The sequence below is a fragment of the Meles meles genome, chromosome 2 (genome assembly GCF_922984935.1).
Source record: "Meles meles chromosome 2, mMelMel3.1 paternal haplotype, whole genome shotgun sequence".
In the NCBI taxonomy this organism is placed as follows: domain Eukaryota; kingdom Metazoa; phylum Chordata; class Mammalia; order Carnivora; family Mustelidae; genus Meles; species Meles meles.
In genome coordinates, this window is record NC_060067.1 from 196,776,453 (window position 1) to 196,800,013 (window position 23,561).

The window sequence follows — 23,561 nt, forward strand, 5'->3', positions numbered from 1 at the left end:
TTCCCATTTTGCAGATGGAAAAATGAAAACATTCTGCACTTGGGGCCTGCATCAGGCTCCCATGGCATCCGATGACTAGACCATAATGGGGCTTCCATGTGCCGGACCCCAGGGCCATGATCCTTCCGTAAATCACAGAGGCAGCTGCTTTCTCCAGAGGGTGCTGCCTGCAAACACTTCACTGATTGCTTCTTGCTGCCGTCACTCCCCTTGCCCTTTCTGACCCCTTTGCTGGTTGATGTTTTCTAGATCCATTCTAATGGACGTGGGAAAGTCACCTTCCTGCTGCAGAAAGCATTTCTCCAACCTTGGCCTCTGCTCTTTCATTGGCTCCCCTGCCCCACCCCCTGTCCTGCTGGGCAGGCATTTCGAATCCCAGGATGCTGAGAACATGGGGACAAACCATGGGATTCTACACGTCCAGATTCTAACCTATTAGCCTTTGGTTCTCCGGAAAATACAAATGCAAGTAACCTTTGTAGGTGGGACACTCAACGACACAGGATTAAGCCGGGATCTCAGGGGCCCAACTTCCTGGTTGGGCCCCGAGAGTCCTGAATTTGTGCCTTCAGAGCAAGGGCTGGGTTGACAGGAAGGTGCAGGCAGGCTGGGGTGCTTGCACGAGGCAGGTCAGGACAGGTGCTCTGGTTGAAGGACCTCACCTGCCCAGGTCAGGCAGTAAGCGCTTCCCAGACTTGCCGGAAAAAAAAATCAGGGACCAACAGAGCATTTTTATCTAAAGAAGCAATACCCGTTATCCATCCTTTCATAAAGAAGAGGCCACTGAAGCAAACGATAGGAAGAAAGGACCTAACTCTGAGGGTGAGAGACGGTTGTTTAAAAGGAGGAAGTGAAGCTGGCTGAAAAAATTCTCCACATCGTTTGTTTTCTTTTTCTTTTTTTTTTTTTTCGTTTATGTTTTTCATTTCAGCGTGGATCACTGAAAAGTTTTCCCACAGATTAGCACCCAGGTCAGGAGAAACGAAAATAAGAGGGACGAGAGATCTTAACATCACCAGGGGACTCTGGAGAAGGGACTGAGAGAAAAGAAGTAGTCAAGGATGACTTTCAGAAACGGCCCATGAATCCTTTACCTTTTACCTATGGCAAGAGAGGAGGAACAATGCACCAGCCGATGTCCACCTGCCCTCCGGAAGGCTCGGAACCTCGTACTAAAGGAGGCCTTCCCCTCACATACATGCCTCGGGACAGATTCTCTGCTCCCGTGCAATGCTGTGGCTCAAGTTAATGTTGCTTGGCCTTGGTGGTGAACCAGCCAGGCCCAGCTTGTGTATCTGAGACATAGCTTTCTTTTATTAGCCGTTCGAATTTACAATGCAGTAGGCTCTAGGGAATTTGAATAGAACATCAACCTCATGCTCTCCATTCCACTCCTCTGGTCTTGGCCTCATGGCTTCAAATTCATAACACAGCACATTCTTTTAGCTCCCGATTGACCCCCTTCACAAAGGACTCTCCCCAGAAAAAGACAGACTCCCTCAGGCTCTTCACGACCTTCTGCTCTCTCGCTGATGGGATGCCCTTATTTGATGTTTATCTATTTGTTGGTCTTTAATTTTGATTGCATTTTTGCCTAGACTTGCTGTTTCAGCCTTTGTGGTATATTTTTAAAACTCTTTTTAAGTTTCCTAAGCAGCGGGATTATGGACCAATGCCCCAGAGAGTCAGAGCCTTGGCCCCTGTCATTTGAAATGCTGGATTTGTCCTGACCTGAAATTTCCCCTCTGCCCCTTGTAGAGAGAGGTTCCCTACTCTGCATTTTCCCTTCACCATCTCTCAGATACCTCCATCCCCATTCCCACAGCTGCCCTGGATATAAACGTGACTCTTCTTGCCCCCCTCACGTTCACAGATAGCAGATTGATCTTCTGGAACACCACTATGCTATACTTCCCTGCCCCTCTGTGGTTCCTCAACTGAGGGAAACATCGCCTGAGTCGCACTGTAGCCAACACAACATCAACACACTCTTCATACTGCAAATTCATTCCAGTGCAGACAGGGCGCCATTCTCGAAAACCTTTAAAACTCCACGACAAGATTATCTGTTGTTTTCCATGTTTCCCCATAAAATGGGAAAATGTCATGTTTTTACAAATTATCTCCTGCTTTTGAGAAAAATCTGTGTAATGAGAGTGGGGCTCTGGAGAAGCAAGTAAACCAGAGAAGAGAAGCGGTGGATTCAGCCTGGGCCTGAGTTAGTTGGTCTTTGTCAAAGAGGAGCCAAGCTGATGTGTTTACTCCTGTAGTGCTGGTCATGCCCCCTCCTGAACCTTTCCTCTCTTCGCCTGCAGAAGAGTGAAGCTTAACACGGACACTTTATACCCCCTGGTTTCTCCAGCCCGAAGTCGGCCTGCTCTGAGACCGTTGAGGCAGCAGGAGATGTTGGTCTGAGGGCATTCTGGGACCTCTGAAGGGGATAAATGTTCAAGTTAAGTCCGACTTAAGACTGGCCCTTCCCCATCTTTCCGGGGCCACCCGAGGACCAGTGTACTCTGGGGGGTGCTCAGTGAACCCACATTGTCTGGTTTCAGGCTTGTAACACAGCAAGTATGAAGGAGACTTACCTAGCCTGCCTTGCTCCTCTCTGTCCTCCCTGATACAGAGGGACAATGTTCTCTTGCAACCACTGGAGTTCCTTAGGTTCCAATTTCCATCCATAGTTCAACAGCCAGCACTCCCTGCTGCCCCCTAAAACTCCCCTTAATCTCGCCATCTGTTAGGGCAATACTTCTTTCCCACGACGCTAACGTGGTACAACATCTCATCGGCCGCTTCAGTGAAGGAGACCAAAATGACTAACCCTCTCACAGCAAAATGTGGGTGCGAATCCTTCCTTGCTCCTCATTCCTGGCAAAGGGCGTGCACAACAGCGAAAACAGCAGAACGGAGCCCGATCGAAACTTCGAATGGTGGGCTGATTAGGAACCCTAATAGCAAGACTGTGATTTGTCACACGAACATCCAGAGAACTTACATTGACCTATTCTAGAAATGAGTCTGAGGTTTAGACATTTTAACAATTATCTTGGAGACAAGCCGTAATTTCTTTCGAGTTCAGCAACGATATCATCAGTAAGAAATCCGTGCAAATCAGGCACTGGGGAGAAAAGTATTAATTCTCATGATTTCTTTCTTGAGTGCTGAGAGGATCTCAATGAATGGGGTGAGACCTGCACCAGCTGGAGAGGTGACTGACACCTGTTTACATTTCTTTGCTGCCAAGCTGTAGCTCAGTCACAGGTCTTTGCTGTTGGGGGTGAAATCGGACCAGTGCTTTGCTCCATTCAACCAGAAAAGGCAGTGGTTTGAAGTCGTGCCCGTATTCTCCTGTTCTAACAGCTCAGAAAACGAGTTCAGAGAAGCAGAGGCCTGGTGGACCTTTCCTTCCTCACCTCGCTGGTCCAGCCTTCTCTGTGAACACGGAGCCCAGGGATAGATGGTCACAGACGGGATATACTGTTCAGAGATAGAATCCAAGAAAAGGAACCCGATGTCTCTTTCCTCCCACAGCTATGAAGACCACACCAGGGAGTTGGGACAAGGAGATACCCCAGCTTTGAAATTCCTGTGCCTCGAGACAAAGGCATCCAAGTCAGGACAACCCAGAACTGGTTCTCTTTAGGTTGGAAAGATTCTCGATTGGCCATCATTGAGAGAAGGATCATATTTAAGTCCATTCTTAAAACAAACAAACAAGCAACCAACCCACCTTGGTTGTTTATTGACTGAGGAAGGTTGAGATAAGCAGGACTCCTTTGTTTAGAGAACAGGTCTCGGCTTGCTAGAGAGCGGATGTCAAGGGAAATGTGGGCTCCAGAGAATCTGGCAGCTTTGGCCACCAGCCTCCCTACCCTGAACCAATGCCCTCCACGGCCCTCACCTGCTTTTCCCAGCCCCTTTCTCCCCAGCTCCTCTCTCAGGGGCTGGGACCTCTGGCTTCCAAAGCGTCAAGCACCTAGAATCATGGGGGCCTTTTCCAAGGCATTTTCTTTCTTTCTTCCCTCCTTCCTTCCTTCTTTCCCTCCTTCCTTCCTTCTTCCCTCCCTCTCTCCCTCTCCCTTTCTTTCTTTTTTAGATTTTATTCATTCCTCTGACAGAGAGCACAGGGGGGCGGGCAGCAGAGGGAGAGGGAGAAGCAGACTCCCCTCAGAGAAGGGGCCCATCCCAGCACTTGGGGATCAGGACGTGAGCTCAAGGCAGATGCTTAAGGACAGAGCCCCCAGGAGCCTCTACCGTGAGGTCATCTTGAATTGCATATGCACTTACAGATTTGTACAGGGTGTTACCTTTCTCACTAGCTCTACATCACGAATAACCACTGCCTAAACTCATTCCTGGGGTCTTAAAGGGTTAGGATTCTGTCCTCCTGACGAGGCCCTGGTTCACGCCGGAAGTCATGTGACACTTCCGGATACGCAGCCGTTTTGTTTCCCGGGATTAGAACACTCTTGCAATCTTTCTTTTGTCACTTGGACTTTAAGGATCCAGTTTAAAAACCGCATCTGCGGGTAAAGAACTTTCTACCAATCCCTCCGGGCAGCCTTTGCTTTTGCCTTTACTAGAACTTGGCTCCTTTTTTCCTTTCCTGGAGCTGGAAATAGAAAGAAATTTCTTCTAGCTGATGCTTGCCTTATATTCACTAAGTACTTAAAAATTTATTGACTATTCCTTTAGATAAACTACAGTTTTTTTTTTTTTCAGCTTTTGCTGTTTATATACCGCTCTTCATTACAAGGCTCAGAGATGGGAAAATCTTAGTTTATACAAGACTTAAATTCTTAAAGTAGGTTTAAACTGAACGAAACCTAGTTTTTAGCCAGAGATACAATGTGGATTTCTTTACATTAACATTTTCTCAGAAGTTTATATATATTATATATATGTATATATACACAGATATTACACATATATATACACACACACACACATTATTTATGTTTGGGGGTCTCACTGTACAAACTACAAGATTTACCTAACTTCGGGATGAACCAAGGACTGGGAACTGTGTTTTGAAGTGTGTGCACGTGTACGACTGAGATGGGGTCGTGATGGAGGGGAGGGGGGCTATGTGAGGAGTTGGGGTGATCTGAAGCATGGGGATGGCACCCCCAATCATCTTATCTTCTTCACAGACTGCTTTCCCCAACCCTGGGAGCGCATTCACCACACGAGTTCTGCACCTGGAGCCCCTAGACATTCTGAAAGCATTCGAGGACCCTGGCTTACAGGCAAGGGGCTTTCTCTGGAAGGCTGGGGAACCAGGGTAGCCAGGGGTGAGGGGTGCTGAAGCTGCTTTTATTTCGGTATCATGGAGGAGCCAGAGATATTGGATAGTCTCTGGAAAATAGCCCTCTGTGGATCTTCGGTTCTGGGATTGTTAAAAAAAAACGAGCCGTTTGCTTTCACTGGTTGTCAATGAGCAATTTCTTGTCCTGTTATCCAACAAGCCTTTAAAACGGTTGGTGTATATAACACAGTCTTACAGTAAATCATTGGATAATCACTGTGTCAAAGGGGAGCTGTACACACACGGGGCTGTCAGATTTAGACAGTTATATAATTAAAGAGGGAACTCAACACTTTTGGAAGCTGCATTTACTCACTCTTGAACCATTACGGAGCAAGTTAGCACATCCAGAACATTAATTTGCTAAATGGAACACATTGAAAGGGTTACTGTAGCCTTGCAACCGTTGAAACACTGCAGATTATCCTGAGAAAAACTGGAGACATTTTCTATTATTTGTATGTCGAGATCTACTGAGAAAACTTGTATCAGTTTTTACTTGCTGCGATTGCTTCAAGTCCTATGAATAACACACAAATAACTCTATTTTCCTTTCTGTTTTCAAACCTGGACAGAAGGAACTATATCTTAAAACCAGATTGCAGGAGAAAACTGGAGTAAGTCACGTATTAATAAAAGCATTGCCTTCGTAGCGCTCAGGTTAATGTTTGAAACATACGGAACCTACTTTGTTCAATTGCCTGCATATTTTGCTTGTTTGTTTGTTTTTACTGGTGTCTCTGGGAATACACATTCTGGTTAAAAATTCAAAGCAAAATTACTAAACAGTTAAACAAAATAGCAAACATGGAAATCAACCGTAGTGTTTCCCCATGATCTTAAGTGCTCTGATAAAATCTCTTAAAAATCACCCTCCCAAGTCTTAAGTGTTTCCTTCCAGGAACAAAGGAAGCAGAGAACAGACAGAGGGTCGGAAGAGGGGAGGTGGGTGGGAGGATGGCAGAGCCGGGTGATGGGGATGGAGGGGGGCACCCATCCTGATGAGCACTGGGTGGTGCATGGAGTGTGGAATGACCCTCTTGCACCCACGTGCATCTGAAACTAAGATCACACGGTAGGCTGACCTCATGGAATGAAAAATAAAAACTTAAAAAAAAAAAGGAAGAAAAAGAAAAAAAGAAAATAAAGGGTGTGGGGGACACCTAGCACCATTTCTAGACACATATTTGTAAAATGGGCTTTGTTTTGAATGCAGTTTCTGGCAGGAAGAGCATGGCACCATGGTTTCCGGGTTTGAATGTTCAGGCTTGGATGTCAGCGGCTCATCCCAGGCAGGAAGACTGTCCCCATTTCCTGCTGTGGCAGATGCCTCTCCAGCGTCCTTGCCATCACAGGCTCCTGGGGTAACACATGTGAGGAGGGCACACCGCAGCATGGGTGTCAGGCTGTTTAGACAGGATTCGGTGTCAACGGGCACAGCTCATCTCTTCTAATTTGGAGTAACTCATCTCTTCTAATTTGGAGTCGTTGAGTTTTCCAGATCACCTGCGTTTTCCATGCACTAGTTGGAGTCCATCGTCCACCCTCTCTTTACCCTGCCTGTCCTCCCTCCTTGAGATCCCACGTGGACACTTTCCCAGAGTCTCAGAACTGATGTCAGGGGGAGTCATGGGTTTGCCATGGGTGCAGAGCTGAGTTCATTACCAAGAAATGGTTCAGAAGCTCATTCTGAATTTGCTAAACTTGGATGAGGGATGATAAAGCACTCGAATGAGAAGCTAGAGACCCATATGTACCTACATAAATATGTAAAAGCGGAAGCTCATTAATTTACTCTGTACATCTGAATGGAGCTCATGAACAAGCACGGGCAGCTCCACAAATAGAAAGTTCTAAATGATGAATAGATAAGGTTGGTGTGTGATGATGATAGAAAAGTTGATAGAAGATGACAGAAAGATTGCCACCAACCTGCTGATGTATCTGTACGTATCAGTCAGGACTCACAGCATTTAAAAAAAAAAAAGTGTCTTCTTTAACCAGACAGAAGAGCATCAGAAAGCTATGCCCAAACAGTTTGCCTTTTCTGGGGGTGAGCAAGCAGAGAACTGTGAAATGCCATTTACTAGTCAATAATTTATTCTATTGCCCCATTCAATACACCGGATTTGCTTTTGTGTGCATTCAAGTCTAAGAGCTGTGGTTTCGCTTTGGGTCTAAATGTTTCAAATAATACACTTTTAGTAGGTGAGATCTAATTGACCACCCTGAAATTATTCTAGCTAAGGAACTGTAACATGTGATCATTGTTTTTAAATGGTGTGAATACCAGCATGAAATGGTCCCTAATACTAAGGGAAGGGAGTAATGAGGCTTATCACAGTGTCCTCACACATTAGCTAGTTGGACATCCTTTGCACTGCTTGACAATTCAATGGAAGAGGAGATGTTGGACAGGAGGCTTATTCAATCAGTAGCACAGAGTTACTCAGTCCGTAAACAGATCAGTCTACCTCTGAGATTTCAAAGCTGAGTTACAAACCCTCTGGCAGTCTTCCTATCATCCCATTCAGTAGCACATCCAAGAATAATGGCCACTTCTCCAACAAGTCACAATAGGGACATAATCATGACAAAGAACAAGGAGGGAAACAGTTGCTAAGGAGAAAATGCTATCTCTAGTTTTGAGATGAAGGTTCTTGTACTTCGGAAACTATCTGTGTACCCTAAAAAAATCACCGTATTTTATGGGTGACTGATAAGAATCTCAGTTTGGGAACTGGGTTTTCTCTTCCTAGACTCATCCTTTCTGATTGCAGGTACAACAATATACCTCAAACGCACCTGCCTGGGACACATTCTCTGTCTTTACTCCAAGCCATCTCCTTAAGACCAACATCTCAGAAGGCAGTGCCATCAAGATGAAGACGTTTTCTCACTATTACACCAACTGAGGAAGTCCTGATTGTACAAAGCCAACGAAACTTGAGTAAACATGTCCTAGCAATATCAGCAACAAAGAATACAAATTGTTAATATTTTCAGCATTGACTCTTGGTGCAGAGAAGTCCAAACTATCTGAGAAAGTGACTGAGCAGAATTTATAGGGTACTCTTTCCATGAAGCCTGGGCAAGAGCTAGGGATGTGTTCTATCTGGCTCTTCTGTAGAAATAAACATTCATTTGTCTACACTGTTGGTTTCGCTCTCTATTCCTTCGACCAACAAATAGTTATTGGAAGAGTTCTGTATCCCTACAACATTCCAGGAGATGTGGGATCCACAAAGGTAATTAGTTTGCATTTTATAAAATGCTTTCACATTTTATTCTGTACTCACAGCAATACTGTGGCACATGACTGGTAAACTAAAGTTTGTACTGAGAAAAAATTAATAAAAGTAAAACATACAAGGCAAGTCATTGAGCTAATTCTCTTCTTAAAATGTCTTCGGTAGGCAGCACAGCGACTGTACTTTTATCAGTAGGCAAATTTATTGATGCTGGGTCTTCTGCCAGTTGTTTCTGTCCTAGAGAGCTTTTAATCTCAAGGCTTTTAAAGCAGTAGGCTAGAGAGAGAGCCGGGCATGTACAAGTGGGAATTTGGGCTGAAAAGTTTAATTTCTCTTTGCGAAAGAGGGATTTGTGCAGAAAGCTGATTATAAAGCCTGCAGCAGCTCTAGGGACTGGGCTCATGAAAGTCACAGAAAACAGTTGTTTTTCAGTTGGGAATGGTGATTCCCACCCCCCACCCCCGCCCCCAATCTCCTTGTGGTTTTCGTAGAACTCTGACCGTTGTCAAACTTCCAGTATCCCTTTCTTTATAAAGTCACCAAATATCCTTCTCAAGTCGAACTCAGACACGCAGTATTGCACAGATACCAAGGGGAATGTGACAGATACGACTGGTATTCTGGGAGTGCGCCTGCTCACCAAGATGGTGAACACGGAATATGTCTGACCGGGATTCAGACGCCCCTGCCGCCCCCCAGCACCTTCACCCAGTCACGTGTCCAAGCCAGGAGGTGGTGAGCAGAAATTCTCGTCAAGACTCTGCTGGAGAGGGGCTTCAGCTTGCCCATCCATAGCTGCAAATCAATGCACACAGAATGAGCTTCTCTCTCTCAGCAGAGAGGGTGGCCTGAAAATGGCCTTCCCCGCCCTTCTTCTGCGTGCTTACTTTGAATGCGTTTTAGAGTTTCTGAAGCTTAGACAGAAGGGGGCGGGGGGGGCCTTGCTCTTTCACAAGCCAAGTGTGAAAATGTATAGAAAGAAAAAAAAAAGATCACTTGTTATTCTGAGATGATGATTCTGAGTTACGTGGGTTAAGTGCCTTTTTTTCGTTCTGTCTCATACCGTAGCACACTGCTTTGTCAAAATGCAAAAGTGTTTCTTAGACATTTTTTTAGTCATGTCCTTTGCTGCAGACATCTAGAGAACATGTGATAAAAGCACATTTTTTTTTAAAAAAAAGCAATATTTCTGCTCATTTTATTACAAAAATGATTTTTCAAGTACTGGTTTATTAAAACACTCTATTCTCAAATTAGAACCCAAATGTCCATGTGAGTATATTATATGCATAAATATACACAGCTCTATATTTAGAAAAATATTTGCGTAATGCTTCTGGCATTAGTTGCCCTCATTTAACTTATTTAGCTGTGACTTAATAGTTCTACTTTAAACATGATGTGTAATGACTTTATATTGGTGAAGATGTGATTGTGAGGTATTTAAGTTAATCACAAATTTTATTCTTTAAAACAATGCTTGCCCCTTACAGTCACGAGACTGGCCTGCCAACTCTAACTCTACTTTCACTGCTGTGATGATTCTGAACTAAGTCTGGGGTTCTTGGAGAGTCTGTGAAGGGAGAAATAGGTCTTCTTTGTGTACCACACTTTATAAAAAAGGTAGAAATCCTAAATTTGTTTATACTAGTCCAGATCAACTCTGCCAAAGGAGTATATCCCTTTCTCTAATTTTCCAGACTTGATTAAAATGCATTCATAGATCACAAATAAACCACTGTATCAGCTGCAAGAAGTTCAGGTGTCAGCAGTCACCCACACGGTAAACTTCTATGCAGTGTCAATTCCCGGCAACAAGTAAGGACACATTCAAAAGTGGCCCACAGAGCAGAACTTGAGTCCTAGGCTGTACTAAAAACTTATTGCTCTATTTTTTTTCCTCCCTGCTTTTAACTAAACTGAAACCCTACCAATGCCACGATCATTTCCTAAAGGTCTTATTCTCGGAGCAGCTCTCCTGCCCAGTCTCATCTGATGGTAGCACTTTTCCTATACTCTTTTTTTTTTTTTTTTTTTTTTGCCTCTTTGGCAATATAGCCTGCTATCACTTTGAAAATGGTGCAAAGGAAGTGCTTTCCATTAACTTCCAATTTATTCCTTTCCTATTGTGATCCTAAAATGAGCAAAAGGAAAGCTAAGAACAGAATTTTAATGTAATTCAATTGAAAAGGTTTGTTCCTCTGACAAAATCATGCTGCTGGGTAACATTCATTTTATTAAAAGGGAATCTGTCAAAAAAGAAAAGCAATTCAAGCTACAGGAGAACTCAGCTTTATGTATAAGATTCATTCCAGAAAGGTTGTATGGAAAATATTTGTATATTGGATCATTTTTTTTTCCTACTGACTTTTATTATAATTTTAGAGGTGTACTCCTACAAAAAATACTTCTGCTTCAGCATATCATTGTAAAAATCACACCCAGGAACTCAATATTCATTTCAAGGACTATTTTGCATTTGTCAACATGCCATCTCTGTACATCTAATTTCCCCTTATGGTTTGTGTGATGTTAGTGAAGTGAAGAGTAATCGAAAATGATTTTACATATGCGTTCACTGCAAAGTACATATCCCATAAAATATACAATGGCTGATTCTCATTTCATTCTGATTGACCTCGCAAAATGTGGCTGTTCAAATAGCACACCGCCTGGGCCGCCGCTCACATATGTAGTAGGAGAATATAGTGGCAGCGTGAGCCTCATGCTTTTTCATGCACCTTCCACAGCAACCAGAATTTGCTGATTTGCATCTGGTGGAAAGGTCCTCTTGAGTGCAGTTTAGATTAGGTCTGTATGAAGCACAACATTAACCCTTAAGCCGAGGTACACTGACCGCGAGGCCAATGACACGGAAGCTTTTCAGAACTTCCCCATCGTATGGGTCCCTTCTTTTGTCTAATTTTGTCTTCTTTTTTGGAGAGCGAGGGATCCCCAAATTAGAGAAGCTCCAGGTCCCCCCAAACCTGGATCTCACAAGCCCTTTAGATTATATCATTATATTTAGACCACGTGACTCTATCACAGCATTTTATAAGCAGAGCAGAATTTGGGTATACTTACTCGAAAAACGTTGTCCATCCAGTCTCATCGCTCTTGGTGGCTAAAAGGCCACTATTGCCATGGTAAGTAAACAAAACTAATTCTAGTCCTTGAGCGGTCATGCTTTTCAGACATCCATTCGTTCCTATCGTCAACCATATCACTTGGTTATCTGGAGACACCACGCGTACTGGCATCCGATTTGGGTCCCGTCTAATTCTAAGAGTATTACCGCTGCTGTCTGTCACAGCGGTGATATCATTATCATTGCTGTAGCTAAAATTGTACAGGTAATCGCCAGTGACTAAACTTACAGTATATTGGTGAGTGCCATTGATGTCAAAGATATAGAGTTCCTGGTCAGTTGGAGAGGCAACTTCATAAAAGTTCATAGAGTTAAGGAAAGGCTTGTTCTTTGACACGGCCCGGATCCGAATGTTGCCCAGGTCCGCGATGTACAGGGTGCCATCTGGGGAGGCGGCCAGTGAGGACGGGGCACTGAGCTTGGCATCTTTGGCGTAGCCATCTCCGCTCTGGTAACAGTCACAGTTGGCATCATTTTTGCAGTCACACTCGGAAGGTATCCCCGCCACCAGCGAGATCTCCCCATCCGTGGTGACCTGCCTTATCCGGTTAATTTTCTTTTCATCGGTCTCGGTGATGTACAGGACCCCGCTGTAGGACACGGCGATGGCGGTGGCGGATTCAAGGGTCGTCTGGACCGCGTGCTTCCCCACGGAATATTCCACCCCTGGCACCTGGCAGTGCATGGGCCGTCCAGCAGCGATGCGCACTTGGCGGTTCTCTGTGATTTGCAGGACGACATTATTATCCAGGACATAAATAGAGTTATCCATGGGGTTAATGGCGAGGTCAGTGGGCCACTCCAGACGCACCTTTGGAGAGAAGAAACGGCCTGGTTAGTCAGTTTCTGCACCGCGGTTAATTTGCCGGAAGAGTGAATTAGACCGTTTAAGGAAATCACCCTTAATTTGATAAACTGTTTTAACATTGTTCCCTGGAATAGCTACTGTAAAGTAAACTTAAACATTTCGAGGGGAGACAAATGCAGGAAATAATGTTTTAGTTAAAAATGCAGCTTACTGGAAGACTTGCAAGTTACAGCCAAAAAGCAAGCTCTAAGCAGTGAGTTAATAGGTTTCAATGAGATATGAACACGTATGTTCCTTCGGCTGTAATAAGCATCAGACGTCGAGGCTTTCTAGGTTATGAATACATTAGTGTTCTATTGTGTTTTCAATCAGGCCAACAGGAAAGTCCCTCATTCTAAATACAAGTCCCTTGGGACTAATCATAGTGGGTTCTTTCTACTGCTTAAAGAGCTCGTGCAATCAAAAGATTAGAGATTTAAGCTGTTCTGTTCTTTCTGGAATATCTGCCTGCTGCTACTTTACTGGTATTTTATTTCGAATGCTTTAGCATTTCTTTGTGCTAATTGTTCCGTAATCTCACTGAATTCATCAAATGCAGAACCATAGAAGAAAATAACTTTTTATTAGCTCCTGAGATACATTTAAACGGAACAGCTTTAATACCACGAACGCCACACATGGTATATATGCAGTTTATTATGGGGCCATCCCAGACTATGGACTTAGTCAACCGAGACACCTAGAAGGGAAACAAACAATGCAGCTTAAGATTTTAGCTACCTGGCTGATGTGCATGCTGGTGTCACAAGTTAAAGGTCTGGCTGAAGTCAGATCGTTGGAGCCCAGGAGAGTTGATATGATCCCATTTTGATCAACTTTTCTGATCATGGTTCCGTCAACAAAGTAGATCAATCCATTCTTATCAATCGCCATTCCTTTTCCAAGAGAAGTAAATGTGACCAATTTTTTCAAATGAGGTGCATTTTTTTTGGCCCATGATTAAATTCAACGTTCAACCCCAGGGATAATATAGATGATAGGTAGCAGGTTAGATTGTAGATTGCAAATACATTAGGAAAAACCCAACAGAGTCATTTGTAACACACATTTACATAAAATGTAGAAAGGAAATAACTGAAATTTGTAAGAATCTCTACTTGGTGTATGAATCACATAGGTGCTCCTGTATCTTAAATATAAAATTGTAACTTCTGTGTAATGTTGTTGTCTATCAATTACAGAAACAGGTCAAAATCTCTTACTCTGAACTTAGAATAACTGTATTCTAACAAAAATAGATCTGAGCCAAGGTTAGTGTTTCATTGACCTTGTTACAATGAAATTTGCTATTATGAATAACTCAGTACAACAAATGCTTTTTTCCAGTCCTTATTCACATAACAGTTGCCAGCTATAATGAAAAAAAAAAAAAAAGCCCCAAACCAAAAACATTGTAATGAATGGCATAATACATGAGCACGGAGTCATTCCCAACTGGTTTAAAAGCTAGAAACCTTTATCACATAGAATTTTAGCCCTTGTTACCTCCAGAAATTCCTCACAGCAAGCATTTTTTCCCATGGCATAGAAACAAAAGTTTAATAGCTCCGAACTGGGTGAGGACTAATAGCGTTGCTTAGTGATGGTTTTTAAAGAAGCCTGGGACTCATTCATGACAAAGAGATTCCAGGACAATGAAAGAATCTGGACACTTCCTTGAAGTTTAACAGGATGTGACCTGAATAATATGGACTCGTTGCTTTCTTCTTTGGAAATGTGAAAAAAAAGAAATGGAATGATAAAAAAATGCCACGAACCCAATATTTACTGTAAAATCAACTTAGGATTCTAGCAGTTTCACACTACGTGGCTTTTCAAAACACTGGATGTGAAACCGCTTTCTAGAACACAGTTGAGCGTAAACCGTTAGACTCAGCATTAAACACAATCAGGCACTAACTGGGTTTTCTGTATATATATATATATTTTTTTTAATAAAAAGAAATCTTCAAATTGGTAAATGCCAGTACCTTTGGGACTCATGAGGGTTGCTTCAATGGCCTTCCCCCCATCTCCACATCTGGCTTCATCGAACGGAAGGCACTGCTCCCCTGTCCCAGCGACCACTTCAGCATTTTTAGTTAAATCTTTTGTACCCGTAAGTGACTTTGGGCGATAAATTCTGCGGGTGTTAGTGTCAGAAACATACAAATCTCCTGTGACTGGATCGGTTGCAAGGTAGTATCTGTGAGCGGGATTGCTGCTGTAAAAAAAGAAAAGGATCATACGTAAATATCACAAGACAGTTACCCCTAACACATGGGGGAGAATTAAGAGCCGAACAAAACAGATCTTGAGAAACTGATCATAAACCGTTATTAAAGACTGGAAAATGAACAGCATATTTAATAACGACTTCAAAGAATGACTGAGAAGAGTTGGAAGCGAGCTCTGATAGGACTCTCTTCCTCCCTTGCCTGTTGCAGAGGATTTAATTATTAAATTTATTAGCGCGGCCATCTTGAAAATAATTCCCTTTGGAAGGCAAGATGCTTTTAGCCTAAAATGAAGAGAGAAGCAAGTTCTCTAAATCCTTTTGGTTCAATGAGAAGCCGTTGATAAATTGCCCTCGAGTGACAGACATCAAGTTGATTCCATTGGAAGGGTGGCTCTGTCCAACTCCAGTGAAGGAGAAGGTACCACTGATTTCCCTCACTCCTTAGCACAGGGAATTCTCCTGTTTTGCTACAAATCCAAATTCCACGGACACCTGCCCGTCACAAAACGTAGAGTCATGTTTGTCCCGATCGCTCTATCATCATCCAGAACGGTGATCTGATGCAGTTACATTTGTCTTGAAGTAGGGGGTGAAATACTAAAATAAGGTCACTCATGTGGAGGGGGCCGTCTTAGTCGGGGGCCTCGTGCTGTGAACTGGAATGGCAAACCCATCAGTTCTACTTTTAAATTTGTAAATGAAGCTACTCTGAGACCCGTCTCTGAATTTGGTGAGATGTAGGCATTTGTTCACAAAACACAGTGCCTCAATTTTATACATACCAAGTAATGCAACTGTGAAATATTTTATGTCCTCTTGCCTGTAAAGAGTGGTAAGATGGACATCATCAAGGAATGGACGAATTATGACACTTAGTTGGAATTAGAAAGTTAATCTCTTGATAAACACGCAACACCACATTCTTAGGATTAACGTAATTTCGTACATGGTGCAAATAATGCCTTCTGGAAAAAAAATTCTAAAAATAGTTTAAATAATTTGGTGTCCCCATAAAGACGTCAACAGATAGGAATCTAACAGATTCCACATTATCTTCACCATACACTTGATTTTACTCTTTCTCTCACTCTCTCTACACACGCACATGTGTGCGCACACACAGACACACACACACACACACACACTCTTTTCTTGTTTCCATTTATTTTATATGTGAATATCTAAACGATGTAGTATAAATTGAATCATATGAAAATGTTGATTCTAAATAATGGTGTAGTAGTCTTTTTATTACTATTATGTTCTAATGAGACAATTCCCACTACTTAATGCTCTCCCTCTTAAGTGGTAAATACACGTACATTAGGGCCCCTTAAAATAGCAAGTTCTAAGTTTCACGAGTGGGCCTCACATTGGTGGGCGCCCCGCTGGACAGTCACATGTGGAATCTGCATGGAATCTTCTGGAAATCTGAAAAGGCCTATGGCTATGATGTGAATTTACAGGGAAACACTGAGACACACAAAGCCTTGAATACCTTCAGGGTTTGGGTCTCCTTTCTACTCTTCAATATTTTTTGGTGACAAGAGACACATTTGAACAAGACATATTTGAACAAGAAGTCTTGAGTGGGGGAACATGTATGAAAGCGTGAACAGTGAAACAAAGGATTCAAAGGATACAAGTCATCTGAGGTAAAACCATTTCAGACCTACTGGCTTTTAGCAAATGATCACCTTGCCAAGTTAAGTGTTATTATGTCACTATTCTAAATTGATGCCTGAAATTTTAAAGGCACAGAAATACTGGGTTCCATAATGTGGTAGACTGTTACTTGGTAATGAAGCAAAAAGCTACAACATATCGATATAGCCTTCAGGGCAACTTTAAGAGGTTATTTTCCCCCTACAAACAGCCCGGTATGGACAGAGCTGGTCTTTCCGATCTATGGCTGGTGACAGGGTTGCGACTCATTCAAACTGGGTCTATTTTGAGAGACACGATACCGTAGAGACTTCTCTAGTCTCTTTTGATCTCTCCAATTATACACTAATCACAAATAGTCAGATAGCTGGTTATGAAAACACACACACACACACACACACACACACACACACACACACTTCGTTTCCTTGTTGGTTGTGCATCTATGAGCATGACCTCTGGACCAGAATTTTGGGGTCTGAGTCCTAGCTTCCTCACTCATTAACGGTGTGATAACAACAATAATACACATTTCATGGGATGCTGACATGGTGACAGCAGCTAATACAGATACGATGCTTAGAACAGTGTCTAGAACATAATACATACTCAGTGAACATTAGCTATTCTGCACACTTGCTTCTGTCCTGCCCTCTCTCACACCGCTGTCTTTTGCCTTGTAACTCTCTATGGTAGAGAAGTGCTAGAATGACTGTTAACCGCTTCCACCAGGACTGGCTTTCTGAAAATGTTCCTAGGGAAAAAATGACTATCTCAACTTGGAGACGTTCACATTTGTTTCCTTGGTCCTGCTGTTATGCTAAGATCCTAAACTATTAAAACAATGCAGACCTCTTCTTTAAACACCCACTTGGAATTGCTTCTAGAGTAATGATGATAGAGGCAAATGAATAATGCAACCCAATGTAAATTCAGTCGGAGTTAGGTATTCATAGGAAATACCTTTATAAAGCCACAAGGTCACTTTCAAGAAAATAGTATCAAGAAGCCTCTCTTTCTTTCACACGTACAAAGGGTGGAAATGTACCATCTTCAGGAGAGCAAGCTGGGATCTCTTTTTTCTCAGTGTTGAAGTAATATCATCAATCGTTCCTCTGAATTTTCAAAGCCAGATGACTTGGTCTCCAAATGCATATGGTTTGGCTCAAGGACAAAGACCTTGTTTGGGGTACTCTGGGAATATTGAGTAATTTTTCAAGTGGAGGGTAATATGCCGAATTATTCATTTGAATGACACCCAAGCCCGGGATAGGGGGACTTAATCATGAAGTCCTTTTCACCCTCTTTACGAATCTTTTCTAAAATATCTGTTGAAAGGCTATTTGTGGAAAAATCCTTCAAGAGAAACTTCTAGGAGACAGTTTCAAAAATAAAGAATATTAATTCAATTTTTCAATCCAAAGATGTACAAAAACAACCCAAAACTCAGATCATGATCTTCCCATCTATTTAACCCACTTATAAACTGTGCAGAACTGTACAAAATGAAAAGGGAAAGGATTCTCCCTTGCCCCTTCTTATCTCTAATATTCCTTGATAAAAAAGCATATATCCTTTTATATTTTTTATTATGCTATAAATAGGTTCCTATTTATAGACACATATGTACTTTTGTGCAAAAGCTGTTCTGCATCTTGCCCTTTTAATTTCATAGTGTACAAGGGGGAATTTTAATACCAAGCTGTTCTAACTATATAAATCATGGCTTTACAACAAAGGAGAATAAAAACTTCAGGACTCTGATGAAGAATGATGTAAAGAAAGGGGTACCTGGATGGCTCAGTCAGTTAAGCATCTGACTCTTGATTTCAGCTCAGGTCATGATCTTAGGGTTGTGAGATTTAGCCCACATGGAGCTCTGTGCTCAGCAGGGAGTCTGCTTGAGATTCTCTCTCTGCCTCTCCTGCTGCCCCTCCTGCCATAGGCTTGTGTGCACTCTCTCCCAAAGAAATAAAATCTTAAAGAATGATATAAAAAATTACATGTGATTTTTCATGACGTGCCTCATTTTGAAAATAAAACAGCAGATTTTTGAGGTGGCTGCTTGAGCTATAGGACATGAGTCCAAAAAAAACAAAACAAAACAAAGAAAAAACAAAAAAAAACCCCCAAACCGGACATTCAAGTCCAAAGATTTGCTTTGCTTTTACTGACGTCAGTTTTATTCCAGTGGGATAGTAATAAGAGAATGTCCAAAGTGGGGCTTATATTTGCCATTTCCCATCCTGAAGCATCTCCTTCTTTGAAGACGCAGGAATGTCTCAGTCAAGCAACATATGTCTGCCAAATGAAAGCTCTAATTTTGCACACAACTCCATTGTCCAGAATAACAAATGTGGAGAAGTATGCGGTCTTGGAGAAGAGAGTTTACTTCTGGAAATATCCCCCCACAGAATGGCGGGGAATGAGAATTGGATGAGTTCTCTGCCATGCAGCCTAGCGTGGTGGATGAGAGCTGCTTCTGAGAGCCCAGCTCCTTCTAAATGAAAAGAGGGATCAGTACCAAAGCACTAAAGGGGTGGGGGGTGGTGGGAAGCGAGCTTGGAAACTTTCAGCTGACTGCACACAGAGAAGCTCTGACAATATATGGGATGGATCTGGGGTTCAAGGACACCTGATACAAGCAGAGCTTTCTGATAGCGGGCTAGCACTTGCACTCTGGCTTCCTGAAAAGCCAAAGCCCTTGAGAGGCTGGTGTGTGGGCACAAATGGGTGGTGAGTTCTCAGGTCAGTCATAGGTCTCTTGTGGATAACGGGAGGCTACATTGACCGAGGGCTGGAGCGTAGGGATGTACAACAGGGACGGTTTGTGGGAGTCTCTGTTCATCAGGAGAAGCCCCACGGTCTTCTTGTACAATTGATTGCGATTTTCATTTCAAAGAGGCTTAGGATAACATTAAGGTTTTGACTAAGGGTGGCAAGATCAAAGCAAGTCAAGAACCTTTAGTACTCAGCTCCTCCAAAGACTGACCCTGCCCTGCCTAGATGACCGTGATTCCCAAGCGAACTTCTCCACGGACACAGATTCAGTTGTAAACACAGACGAGATGTGCTTACTCATTCTGTCATCATCCAGCCTTCGTAGACTAGAGAGAGATTTGCGAAGAACAAGCTAAGGAAGAGATTTCATTAGCACTTTCATCTTTTTATTGGAAATTGTGCCAGAGCCCTTAGAACACAGAAAAGCGTAAATTATATTTATGGATAACAATAAAATGCCTCTTTTCTGGTGACTGAGACTTTTTATACTTGCAAGCAGGGCTTTGGGATGTGGTATTTCTGTGTCTGTTGGATTTTTAAATACGAAGTCAATAAGAAGTGCTGAATCAAGCTTTTATAATCTTGTATTTAAACTTTAATTGATTCAAGTTCACAGACCCATGATTGGCATTTTCTTTGATCTCTTAATTGGTAATATAAAATTTACAAAGTTGATTTTTAGTCTCACATATTTTATTGCCCCTTAACTGGCATCACTTAATTAATTTAAGTTCCTTTATTTTGGAATTTTAGACAATTGGAACAGAGATGAGCTAAAATGTGTTACCTACAAAAGGAGTTTGTAAGCAAACTCGTACTATAAACCTATAAGGGAGATGTTTAGCATAGCTACGAGATCTTAAAAATTTTAAGGATTCCAGATGCTTCCTTTTATGTAAAAAATTTTGTATGTTGATTGATTAGTATTTATATCCGTTCATTCAAGTATAGCTAGAGACTTTTTTTTGATATGATATCCTGGCAGTGCTTACTAAATTTGGTATGACACAATACTCTCGATTTTAAAATAAAAAGACTATGTGTTTTTATATTTATTTTGTTATTTAATACTTTCATTAGTTATGTCCCTCATTAGTCTAATTAATGAGACTCTTTAATAGTATACGAAACTAGTAAATGACCAGAATCATGCATTTTTTATACTACTTAATCATTAATTGCCTACACTGTTCATTTTTGTATATTTAGATGTATTTTCAATATCTTTTTCCTCCTATTATCTGTTCCTAAGCCCCTCATGACTTTGATGCTAGCCAGCACAGTGGGGATAAAGAGAAAGCCAACAGGATTCTATCAGCTATGATGAGGAAGAGAACATAGGCAAATAGGAAGAAGCACCTGAAAAGAATTTTATTTTTTTAAGCAAAATAGAGAAGCTCCAGTGAGTTGACATATCTTGCCTTTGTGAAGTCCATTTTGATGAATTAGTTATTGAGCAAAAGGAATCCCTATTTTTGTCCTTTCTTTTCTATCATCCTCTTCTTTATTACCCTTATATAGCATGTTCATTCTCTGCCTTCCTTTATTTTATGGGTGGATTTCCTTCCTCGCTAGCCATACTCTTTCAGGTACCTAGCATCTCATGGTTTCAGGCAACAGCTTTCTAACCGATTCTCAAGTCATCCTGAACACTGATATCAGACTCATCTTCCTCGAGGGCCATTTTGAGTATGCCGCCATCTTGTTCAAGGTCAGAAAATGGCTGTCCTACAGGACAGAAGAGCAATTCTTTAGAGCACTCAAGGCCCTGAGCAATCTGACCCTACCCTGACTTTTTACCTTTATCTCTTACTATTTCCCACATGGATCCCCTGCTCCACCCAGGTAAATCTGACTCCTCTTAGAATATGTCTTGCTCATGCCTTTCACAAACCCCAGTAACTTCCCTTGTTCTGTATTCTTTCTTCGCAGCTGCCTCCCACCTCTGCCTTTCTTCCTGTACTTCTGTTTAAACAGACTTCATTTTCAGACCTAGGTCAAATATCACCTTCCAGAGAATTTTCACTTACCACGCCCACATCCCCAGTAATCTTTTCCCCCATAGAATTCCTCTCACAGTATAAGCCCTGGATATAACAAAGTGCCAAAGAAGGATACTGATAATGTTACTTAGTTTGTTACTTATATATCTTGTTTCCCCTACTAGATTCTGAGAGCATGGATTTTCTTACATTATTATTTGTCAAACTGCCTAGTACATGGGAAGTGATCAGTCAACACTGATTTAACAAGCATAAATATCAATATAAAACCCAAACGGTGTATTTTACATGCATGGAGCAAAAGGAAATGCAGGAGCTCACACTTAGCCAGGATAACATACAGGGGAGAAAGGTTAAGGAGGATCATGAGAGAGGGAGCACAATGAGTATCACTGCCCGACACCAAGAGTTAGTACATAATGAGCTTGTATTAGAAAGTATTGTTAATAGTAATGGAGCTCTAACCTCTAATCAATGTAGTTTTTTTCCCCAGGGAGAGAGATTATAGCTCTAAGTAATTTATCCCATGATTGTGAAATAAATCTACCCACGGAATTATCCCACAGAATCCTAGCCATTTGGACGCATAAAAAACTGTGCGGTGTAGTGCAATGAACACGCTGTTCAGAGTGGTTCAAATCCCTGCTCCCCACTTCTCAGTTATGTGTCTTGGGGAAGAAAATGCTTCCCCTCCCCAAAGCTTCCTTGAGCTTCAGTGACCTCATCTGGAACCCCGAAGGACTACTGTTTGGATCTGCAATAAAGTATATAAAATGTCCGGCACGGAGCCTGGCAGGTAATGGCTGGTTTCTGGATTGTTCTTTCCGTATTGCCCCCAGCATTTTCACATTTAGTTGGTGTACGCACATGTGTGTCTTCCCTCTTTCCTCCACAGTTACCAAGAAGGCGAGGCCAGAAAAGTTTTGATATTTTGCTCTGGATTCTAATAGCAGAGCTTCGTGTGCTCAGCAGTCTGGAGAAATTTACTGTTAATCTTAGCACATGATGGAGCATAAGATCAATAGGGCATCTCGGGGAAAGGTCCTGGGGCCATGCCCGGTCATACGGATATACAGCAGCTACTCATCTTCCGGGGGAACCTTGTCTCTTATTCTCTCCTCGTCAATCTCTGCAACACTGTTCCAGTGGGTAATGCTGATGTGCTCATCTCAAGGATGTCACATAAACTATTTCTAATTTTTCCACCTGATATCATTTCATTAGATACTTTACTGGCCAAAAGAGATCCAGCAGGTGCAACAAGTCTAGCTTACTGGGTGAGCTTTACTTTAAAATATATTACTTTTTGGGGCACCTGGGTGGCTGAGTGGGTTAAGCCTCTGCCTTCGGCTCAGGTCATGATCCCAGGATCCTGGGATCGAGCCCCACATTGGGCTCTCTGCTCGGCAGGGAGCCTGCTTCCTCCTCTCTCTCTGCCTGCCTCTCTGCCTACTTGTGATCTCTCTCTGTCAAATAAATAAATAAAATCTTAAAAAAAATAAATTATATTACTTTTTTTCCTTTTTTGTTGCCCCGTGGGAAGTTTTTCCGTCAAAACAGTCTATACACAAGCAAATAAATAAATAAATGAGAAAAATTTTTTAAAGATTTTATTTATTTGACAGAGAGAGCAAGAGAGCACAAGCAAGGAGAACAGCAGAGGGAGAGGGGGAAGCAGGTTCCCGCTGAGCAGGGAGCCTGATGTAGGGCTGGATCCCAGGACCCAGGGAACCTGACCTGAGCTGAAGGCAGACCTTCTCTAGCTAAGGATACGTTGCAAGTAGAATCTGAAAAACTTCTGAGCTCACACACTTGTTTCAACTGTACTCATCCTAAGCTTTGAAGAAAGTCTTTTCCTTCATAATACTGTCCATGAAAACATTACTTCTTAAAACGCAAATCTAGTGACTCTCTCAGCTTGGGAAAATATAAACGACCGCAGTGATGAAATTTACCAGGGAGTTAACAAAGCCCAAGTATTAGGATTCCTTCGTACGGATCCTTGCAAGCCCAGCGAGGTCCCAGTGAACATGATCACATGATCTTACGTTTTTAAAAATTTGCCAAAGTAAAACATTTTTCAGATTCTTTTTCTTAAACAGAATCTCCCCAATTGAACAAGCTTTGGGCCCAATAAACCAGGATCTGCCCTGATTACTGGTCAAACTAAATGTGCCTTGAAGTCTCCTATTCTGCTTCAAATTTGGTTCTGTTCAAGACTGCTCAGATTACGTGAGCCAGTAACTGATGTTTAGACATATATTTGTTCTATGGACATGTTCCTTATAATATTTTTTTGTGACAAAATTTATTTTA

The 23,561-nt window shown here is 42.2% G+C and overlaps 1 protein-coding gene across 4 annotated transcripts in view; it reads right to left on the reverse strand.

The window, feature by feature from the left end:
* The window catches only part of TENM3 (teneurin transmembrane protein 3), a 598,389-nt gene that overhangs the window by 22,124 nt on the left and 552,704 nt on the right, over window positions 1-23,561 (reverse strand). For all 4 annotated transcript variants that reach the window (XM_045997095.1, XM_045997094.1, XM_045997093.1 and 1 more), the window contains 3 exons: window positions 14,549-14,781; window positions 13,299-13,453; window positions 11,647-12,521 (listed from right to left, as the gene is read on the reverse strand). In XM_045997095.1, coding sequence (XP_045853051.1) covers window positions 11,647-12,521; window positions 13,299-13,453; window positions 14,549-14,781 — 1,263 coding nt within the window. The remainder of the gene's footprint in view (window positions 1-11,646; window positions 12,522-13,298; window positions 13,454-14,548; window positions 14,782-23,561) is intronic.